General features: G+C 36.8%; 1 protein-coding gene across 2 annotated transcripts; it reads left to right on the forward strand.

Annotated features, from left to right (window-relative positions):
* The first annotated feature begins 149 nt into the window (after nt 1-149).
* On the forward strand, nt 150-9,639 carry LOC107684241 (verrucotoxin subunit beta-like). 2 transcript variants are annotated; one of them, XM_016480454.1, is made up of 15 exons: nt 150-318; nt 463-526; nt 690-790; nt 1,541-3,234; nt 3,397-3,418; nt 3,685-3,781; nt 3,857-3,987; nt 4,094-4,161; nt 4,959-5,072; nt 6,219-6,305; nt 6,626-6,721; nt 7,127-7,258; nt 8,452-8,546; nt 8,640-8,669; nt 8,904-9,639. In XM_016480454.1, the coding sequence occupies exons 3-15, from the start codon at nt 691-693 to the stop codon at nt 8,908-8,910; spliced, it is 2,673 nt and encodes an 890-aa protein (XP_016335940.1). In that variant the 5' UTR covers nt 150-318; nt 463-526; nt 690; the 3' UTR covers nt 8,911-9,639. The 2 variants fall into 2 exon arrangements, with proteins under 2 accessions (XP_016335940.1, XP_016335941.1); XM_016480455.1 differs by having other exon boundaries at nt 463-509.
* Nucleotides 9,640-9,856: the final 217 nt, after the last annotated feature.

Below are 9,856 nucleotides of genomic sequence, written 5' to 3' on the forward strand. Positions count from 1 at the left end.
GTGCACTTTCAGATTTAAAACTTTGCAGGATGTTTTCATTCACTTAGAGCTGTGTTACACAGTCCATGAAAGGTAATTTTCAAAAATCCATAATAGGGGCACTTTAAACACACACCAACGAGAAAGTGAAAGTGAAAGTAAAACGGAGACGAGGCGGAGAAAACTCACGGAAACAGCTCGAGGAGACAACATCATTTATTTTGCTGTTGATTATGTAGAATGTCATTAAACTCAAGTGTGTGTTTGTCCTGCAGAGGTTTATAAATGAACTCAACATTTCCAGCGGTGTGAATCAATCCTGATGCGGCTTCACACACGGTAATGAGATTCGATCGTTTAGCAGCTTAGCTATTGATCATTGCTCTAATGCAAACCTGTGATATAATATCACAAGCCGAATCATATTTCAAAAGAAGTAGACGTGTCTTACATTCTGTTAAAAGTCTGTTTCTAATCTTACAGGTTTCTGGTTTGAAAGGCAAACGCTTCTCTCATTCTACACGCCACAGGTAACTCAAGTTTGAAGGTACGACAAATAATACAATTTAAATAAAAGATCTGACTTGTTAATAATAACAATAAAATGTGTTTTAGAACAGGATTCATATCAGCAGTCAGGCTTTTGACAGACGGAAAAATCAGTGTTTTGTTTGTTTTCCCAAATCTGCTTGTTCTTGTGGTGTGTTCAGTATGGCTACAGTAGGAGTGGATGTGATTGAGACAGCAGCTCTAGGGAGACCCTTCCAGCTGGGGATGCTGTATGACTGCAGGAAAGATGCTCTCATACCAGGTACCATACCGTAATACAAAATTTCATCCGACTCAGATTTGTTGAATTACCCCAAAGTGTGAAAGTTGAAAAGATGCAAAGCTTCCAGAATCGGAAAAATTACCCAAGTTGACCGAATTATCTGACACAAGTGGAATGCATAATTGTTTGCTTTTGTTTCCTCTAAAAACCTGCCATTATCCACCATATTTTTAACGTAAGAGAGTCACGGCCATTTGTAACTTATTAACTTAATGTAATGCTTTAGACTTTGCGTTCAGTTATTTTAGCTGAAACATCTGTTATAATGCTTGATGTTGCAAACTACTATTTCATATCATATATTTTACATTTATTATCGTAATCATAAACATACTGGTTTGTAGTGCAAACAGTTTTATAGTTTACTGAACTTTGTATTCTTCTGGTCACTACATCGACATAACGTCAAGTGAGTGACAGATAGGGAACATCAGTATGTTTGAATAAAGGGCCGGACATCACTTTTGGCCACGACTGTATACTGTTACACATGTGGCATAAAGTATATGGATCATGCGTGCCTTAGTTTCTTTACTGCTATTGGTTTCTGTCACATTGCTGCTCATTGGCATTTAAATGAAAACTTGTCTTAACTTCATTGCACTATTGGTGACCTCATCACACCATCAACAGTCACCAATGCTAATGTCACTTCATCACTAAATCGCTGTGTGTGTGAATGGACCTAAAGTGGAATCAATCGCAATTCTTCCCCTTTTATTTTTGCAGGAATCACACTGTGGGATCCAGAGAAGCTCCAGCAGAGTTTACGAACTCGTCCCCAAATTAACACCGATTTCAAAGTAACAGCTTCAGACTCCATTGAGGACAAATCAAGCTTACTGAACATCGACGGCTCTCTGAAACTCAGTCTTTTAGGTGGACTGGTCAGTGTGACAGGAGCAGCCAAATATCTCAACGACACCAAGAAGTCTTTCAGACAGCAGAGACTGACGCTGCATTATCACTCAACCTGCAGGTTTGAAGAACTGACCATGAGTCACTTGGCACCTGAAAATATCATTCATCAGCTCGTGTTTGATAATGACACAGCGACACACGTGGTGACAGCGGTGCTGTATGGAGCAGATGCCTGCTTTGTGTTTGACAGAGAAGTTTCATCAGATGAGAATAAAAATACAGTAGAAGGAGAAGTAAATGCGGCCCTTGACAAGCTCAAATTCATTTCAGTAGATGTGAAGATCAGTCTGAAGATGAATGACGCTCAGAAGAATGCAGTCCAGAAATTCACATGCACGTTTTATGGCGATTTCCAGTTACCGTCTAACCCGACGAATTTTGAAGATGCTCTGAAGGTTTTCACGGATCTTCCAAAACTTCTGGGAGAAAAGAAAGAGCTTGCGGTTCCTCTGAGAGTTTGGCTTTATCCTCTGGACAAACTTCACTCAAGAGCTTCAAAACTTCAGAAGGACATCAGCATGGATCTAATCCTAGAAACTGAATCAGTGGTTGAGAGTTTAAACACAGCTGAGATGAGATGCCGTGATCTTCTGAAAGACTCACCTGCTTCGTCTTTTACCGCATTTCACGATACAATTCTGCAAATGAAGCAAAACTGCTATAAGTACAAACTGAAGCTCACGAAGAGACTCGGCTCTCTGCTGCCAAACATCCGTGGAGACGTGATGAAGGAAACAGCACTGAATGAACTTCTACAAGAACATGAGGAATCTCCTTTCAGAAGATCTGACCTTGCAGAATGGCTGAAAGAGAGAGAAAGAGAGTCTGAGATCGTTAAATCAGTCCTCAGACAGCTGAAAGATGCTGGTGCGCAAGTAGAAGTCAACATAGACCTGATTTTGATGGATCTGGAAGTTGGAAATCTGGTCTGTTTCATGTTCACATCATTGAACTGGTCAGACATGCTGCTTCTTCAACAAAAGGCCTGTTTGAGTCCTTCAGCAAAAGGAGGAAATAATGATAGCAGCCCTGAACGAAAGCAAAAGTCTTGGCTCAGTCCTGAGATCCAAAAGACCATGAGGAGCAACCTGAAGATGTTTAAGAACTTGATCGATTTGAATGACAGTACATCAAACATGTTTATCGTGTCCTCAAGAGAAATGAAGAATAATCCAGGTTCCTGCATTCTGCTGTATGAAAGTGAATGTGATGAAGCTGTTTGCTTTATTCCTCCATCTCCGCCAGCCTGTCCAGTCATCGAAGAGGTCAAAGAAAACACCGTAGTTGTAAAGGTTCCTCCATTGTGTCCTGATACAGTTGAGATCAAGTTACTGTATAAACCGAAGCAGGACTCAGTCTGGACATCTGAACCTGTGATGAAGGATCAAGACGTAGTTACTCTGACTGATCTGAGATCAGGAACTGAATACGAGATCAAATGTGCAGCGCTGGGGAAACTCAACTACACCACAGACAGTGACGTCATTGAAGTTACCACAGAGGTATGATCATCATTTATCAAATATCAACTGAAGAAAATGATGCTCATTTTTTTTTCAATCAATCAAACATAAATATGCCGCTTTATGAGAATAAGTAGATTACTTCTCATCTTTGTTATCATTTGCAGCATGTTGTTAATTAGTATCACATTTTTCTTTCAGAGAAGAAACCGATCAGTTATGGGTGAGTCATTTTTTTTTCAGTTGTTTTATCACTTTTCCAGTTATCTACACAATTGTTTGTTTGGTTCTTACTAAATTAAATGGGTTATTTATAATGCGTAATATGTATTGGAATGATCTTCTAATGGTCTTATTAGGTCATTTTTTTTACAAGTTATTATTATACTTACTTTAATAGTTCATGTTACTGTGGCTTTAGATGATAAATATCTAAAATCATAGATTTTAGAGACGTATACTGTACTAATAATACGTTTCTCATTTAAGCATACTGTGGCTTGATGAATCAGGGAGCAACCAGCTACTTGAACGCAGTTCTGCAAACACTCTACATGACCCAGGAATACAGAGAAGGCGTTGTGAGGTAAAGAAATCACTCCCGCTGCTTCTGTTTGTTTGTCAAATAATCTTTAGCATAATAATCATTTGACGTGTTTAGGCTGGAGAGAAGAGATGATTCGCCTGATGGTGATTTCACCGAAGAGCTGAAGTCTCTGTTTGATAAATTAGACAAAGAGTCTCATCCAGTTTCAACAGCCGCAATCTCAAAGAGCCTCGGCATCACAGATGGTTGGTCTCTGAAAAATGTTTTTTTTGTATAATCCAGCAGACAAAAAAAATACTGTTTTGCTGTTATATGTCGTTGTTTATATGCTTCTTTCCCATAAAAAATCAGTCTATAAAGAAGAAGATGCAGCAAAATGTCTAGAATTGATTCTGATCAGGACTCCCAAATCTTCTAAGGTAAATCAAATGCACTTGAATGGTTGTAATTCCTGAGTGCTTTGGAATACTGACCTCTGGTTGGTCTCTTTTTAAAGAAGACTCTCAGCAGATTATTGCTGAAGTGAAAGCATTTAAAAAAAAAGTATAAAAGTTTACAGTAAAGAAAATGTACTCTACTAAATATATATATTTTTTTCATTTTATAAAATATTTTGCACTCTAAAATTGCTATAAACTCAAAGCCATACGTCTAACCAAGTTATGTTCCAAATTTGAAGTTGTTACAAAAATTGAGATTTTGTTTTGGGTGCTGTACCAAAAATGACCACCGGGTAACAAATTGATGCAGTTTTCTATCACAAATCAATTTCTGTCACAATATCACTTCTATCACAAAACAGTCACCAAATATGGAACCTTGACTGTCAGAACTTTCCAACGATATGCGTTTTGTCAAGATTAAAAAAAAAAGATTTGATTGTAAAATAGTAACTTTTGTAATATGAAACTTGACAGCATCCACTAGGGGGAGGAGCTAGCTTATTCTGATTTAAAGTACTGTTTCCATGGTAATGCAATGTCTGATTTAAAAACGGTTTCGCAGGATGAATTTTGAATTTTTAAGCTTTCGAATGATGAAAACAGTGACAGTTAAGGGGTTTAAATGCAAAGCAACGGTCTAATATGAAGAACAGTAAGATGCATATAATGGTCACATTTTGGTGTTATTTAATATGGCTGCAAAACCAATTTACTTGGCAATTAAATCATCCGTTTCCAAAGATCATTAATAAAGTCTTGTCTTGACACTGTAGATTTTTAAGGGCACTGTGGAGAAAACCAGTAGATGTGATTCGTGCAAGCAAATAATATCAGAACGGCTAGATTTCTTCACAATGAGCATCTCTCTATGTAAATCAAGAAATGTGGTAAGTGCATTGCTGTTCAGCTCTGAATAATTCTGAATTAGTTTCTTAAAGGGTTAGTTCACCCAAAAATGAAAACTAGCCTGTGTTTTACTCACCCTCAAAGCATCCTAGGTGTATGACTTTCTTCTTTCAGACAAATCCAATCGGAGTTATATTAAAAATTGTCATGGTCCCTCCACGCCTTTCAATGTGGGTAAGCGGGTGTTTGTTGTCAACAGTTCAGAAGATGTGAAATAAAGTGCGTGCATCCGTAATAAAACATCCCTCACATGGCTCCGGGGGGGGGAATAAAGGCCCCCTGTAGCGAATCCATGCATTTTTGTAAGATAAATATCCATATTTCAAACGTAATACACACTTTTCTCTCACTTCCGCTGACTGTGGTGCGCAGAAGCCGGCGGATGACGCAAGACGTATGTGTCGTGCGCGCGCCTCTGAGAAATGCAGGAGCAAAGGAAACAAAGTTTCCTTAATTTAGCAAAGGAAAACCAGTCTCCTCTTGGCTTATATTGAAATCCTCTGACATTTTTCTTTACAAATCCTCAGTTTGTGCTTTTAATTCATGACTGGCGTTTTGTTTTGTTCTCTCTCCACGCTCGTCACTAATCACGCAACGCCTACGTCTTACGTCATCTGCCGGAACGGCTTCCGTGTACGACAGATGGCAGAAGTGATAGAAAAGTGTTTATTATTTTTGAAACATGGATATTTTTCTTACAAAAACGCATGGATTTGCTACAGGAGACCTTTATCCCCCCCCCCCCCCCCCCCCCCGGGGGTGAGGGATGTTTTATTACAGATGCATGCACTTTATTTCACGTCTTCTGAACTGTTGACAACCAACACCCGCTTACCCACATTGAAAGGCTTGGAGGGACCAGGACAATTTTTAATATAACTCCGATTAGATTCGTCTGAAAGAAGAAAGTCATACACCTAGGATGCTTTGAGGGTGAGTAAAACACAGGCTAATTTTCATTTTTAGGTGAACTAACCCTTTAATATTCCTCTGGTATAGTGGAAGTCTATGGGAACTGATTTTTTTAAATGGACTCAGATCATCTTTAGACCAAGCCTTTTAGACTCTGTCTCAGCTTGTTTGTTAACTGACATTTATTTGTATTTGCCATTCTTTTGGTCATTTAGGGCTTTGCTTTGAAGGAACACATTGATCAAATGCATCAAGCTTCTTTGAGCTGTAGTCAGTGTTCAAATAAATCAGCAGTGGCAACCGCAAGTATCTTTTCAAGTCTGATATGTTTATGCCTGTTCAGTTCAGCTAAGATTTACTGTGGAACTGTAGATAACTTAGGCTTGTTAACTTTACAACTGGAATATGTACTTCATACAAATGCATCCCCTTTAATTTCTGCTGACTTAAGTCTTTCATTGTTGACTTAAATCAGTGAGTTTAGAATAGCCTTTGATTATTTAATATCATTATTTCTTCACACATATCTTGTAATTAAAGGCAACACACTCATGCTATTCTATTTACATTTTAAATTATGTAAATATAGTGTGGACAAATTATGCATTTGTTTTTCCCTCAGAAAAGTCATGTTGACTTTCCACAAATACTCATTCTACAATTGAGGACCTTCCGACATGACAACAACGGTCAAGTAAGAATTCCTGCACAAACGGAGGTAATTAATACAGTGTCTGTAACATAAGTAGTGTTCGACCAGTATGGGATTTAAAATGACCTTTTTAATGACCAGTGCCTGTATATTTGCAGAAAATTGATGGTATGCATTCAAGTCAAATCTTAGTGGTTTCCTTTTTATAATTAGAATGTATCCATCTATGATCCACAAGGCTTCTCATTGCCAACAAAACAATTGACTGAACAGGACATTATTGGAAAAAATGTATATTTAAGCAGGATGATGAAAAATGGCTTTGTCAATATATTGGTTGACCCATACGTTTGCATGTCCAGAATACTTTTGATGTTTTGCATATAGACAAGCACACTCTCTCTATGACTATCAGATCCATTTGATGATGTATAATCGACATGATGAACATGTCCCTCCTATTCCTGACAGGTTTACTTCCAAAAATATGAGCTTTATGCCATAATAAACCTTTATGGAACATTGAAAGATGGACACTATAATACTAACATCAGATCTGACAATCAGAACTGGTATCGATGTGATGACAGCCATGTATTTCAGGTACGTACATACAGGCCTACATATACATTTTATTTGTTAAATATCCATGTAGTCCTATTTTATTAACCAATGTCTTGCTGCTGACTTTCGATGATTCAGTTCAACCATAATAATAAGCAAATATGACTTTAGTTTCTTTCTTTTTTTTATTGCTCAAAGAGTGTTGAACTTACTTCTCTTCTGCCCTATTCTTTATGCAATACAGAATGGCAGGGCTTTTACATTTGCCAAAAATACTTTTTTATTAAAAATAAACAAGCAAGCCCAGCCCAGATGAAAAAAAAGTAACTTAACTTCCATAACAAGTAACTCAAGTATGCAATTAGTCACTTTTTTTAGGGAGTAACGCAATATTGTAATGCATTGCTTTTAAAAGTAACTTTCCCCAACGTCTTCCCACATGCTTACACATATATTGTATATACTGTTAGATCAAATCAAGTCTCTGTGTCAGAAAAATCAGATCCAGCCCCAGATCCTGTCAGAAAATATCAGTTTTGTCTGGTATTCAAACAGCTTTAGGAAGAGTTGTCTAATGCCCCAAACAACAATATTTTTTAATAGTAATCCAAAGAAGAAGAACATATCAAATACAGGGGTAACACAAACAATAGCCGACAATGGAACAAACCAAATGAAGGCTAATGAGCTCAGGACAGGTGCAGATGATTAACAACTAAGGAAACTAATGAGAACATGAACAGAATGTGGGCTGGAGAACAGGAACTAAATGAAAACACAAAGGTTCATAACTGTGACAATAATGAGTACCTTCTACATACTTGTATGAAGAAAAGATTGTAGTGGACTTAAACATTTGCTTTGCTTAAAAAAAGCATGAAAATATACTGTTCAAGTTAGTTTTGAATCAAATACAATGTGATTGCGGTAATCAAGATCTGGCAGCAACAGCACATTTTTCCACTTATATATACACATGCAAATATTGTGACAAACATGGTTTGAAATGGATTAACAGATATGTCTTCATGTCCTGAAAGATTTGCTAGAACTTCAATTGTTCAGGCTTAAAGTTTGCAGATCCTCCGTGTAATTAATTAATGAACAGTAGTCATATATGTATAAATTTGACTGTACATGACTGTACATGCACTAGTGAAAATATAATAAGTGTGCGTAATATGTCATATTGTGTCTCACATTTTATGTTTCTTTAAAACTTTTTTTCAAAGATTCCTGACAAGATGTTTTCAGAAAGGACCGATGTATTGCGGAGGATTGCAGAGTTTGTTTCTTCTTCATCTTCTGATTCATACTATTCACACAGGTACCAGACATTGCTATACAAACTACTGTATTTGTGAGTGTGATTTTGTACATTGCTACTTGAATGCATTATAAAGTGCATCTTTATTCGCAGCTCTGCCTATCTACTCTTATACAAAAAGCGGTGAGTATCAAGTGACTTTTTGCTGCATGAATAATGAATCGTTATTACAACTGCTAGTGATAAAAGCCTATACTATTTTTACCAAAGCCTGTAAAAAGTAAGAGGTACTTGTGTTTTATTCTATAATTTGGATTTAGAGTTCAGAGAGTTTTCCCAAAATGAACAAACAAACATTGTTTTTGTTATTTGTTTCCTCGTTGTTCATCCAGCTTTTCTGCATTTTGTTTTCCGCAGGGATTGACTGAATCAGTAAATTGACACAGAGCAGAATATCATCATTTAGGGTGATACATGCCATATAAGCAGAATTTAACCAGGCTCGAAGGCTTCCAGTAAATGACTGTGAATGTATTTGTAAATCTCTCTGCTCAACAGCTGATGATTTGAAGCAGGTGCGTCACAAACATATATACAGTAAATGCCGTGCTGTTGCCAGGATTAAGAAGGACTGGTCTGCGTACTGTATTTGCTTTGAAGAAAATTTTCAGTATGAATATTGATGTCATTTATTTTCATGCATGTACTGACATATTTAATAGACATCGTATTAATCAAACTATATAATGATTAAGTGTTTATAAGGGAAGTCCCATTATCTGCTGATGCGTATGTAGAATTATTATCAATTACACTGCTGTAAAAGGATGTAGTTTGGAGTGATATGTATTCATGTAAAGGAGTAGTCATTTTTATTATATCAAAAGTCAGTATTGTGACCACATAAGATGAAATATGTCACATATATACTGTATATTTGTGTGTTACATCAAATAACCAGACACCTGATTGTGGCAAATACACTGACTGTCATCTGTGTTTACATAAGGAAATATAAGTCCGTATTATACCAATATACTAATACTGATACCCCGGGGACATTGTTTTTCTTAAGGTTTTTTTTTTTTATTTTGATAAAAAAAGGGACAATACAAGTTTAGGATTAGATAAAATACAAGTTGTGGTGGATGAATAACAGGTACTTTGTTTTGTGATTATGTCTATTAAAAGTCCTAAAGGCATTTTCTGTGATCTGTAACTGTCATTTGAGACACAAGGTGGTGCCAAATACCTGTTCTTACCTGTGTTAGTATGAAGCGAAAGAATGATATAATAATTAGTAACAGCAGTATGTCAGTTATACAGTCCTTATTCAGAAGTATTTGACCTCTGAATGCTGAAATAATCAA

The sequence above is a fragment of the Sinocyclocheilus anshuiensis genome, unplaced genomic scaffold (genome assembly GCF_001515605.1).
Source record: "Sinocyclocheilus anshuiensis isolate Anshui unplaced genomic scaffold, SAMN03320099.WGS_v1.1 scaffold161, whole genome shotgun sequence".
Classification (NCBI taxonomy): domain Eukaryota; kingdom Metazoa; phylum Chordata; class Actinopteri; order Cypriniformes; family Cyprinidae; genus Sinocyclocheilus; species Sinocyclocheilus anshuiensis.

Excerpts from the sequence above, each read along its gene's own strand:
- LOC107684241 (XM_016480454.1), top strand. The coding sequence starts at position 691 with ATGGCTACAGTAGGAGTGGATGTGATTGAGACAGCAGCTCTAGGGAGA. Across the intron at positions 6,722-7,126 it reads GAATTCCTGCACAAACGGAG|GTTTACTTCCAAAAATATGA; the intron begins GTAATTAATACA and ends TATTCCTGACAG. Across the intron at positions 8,547-8,639 it reads GATTCATACTATTCACACAG|CTCTGCCTATCTACTCTTAT; the intron begins GTACCAGACATT and ends CTTTATTCGCAG.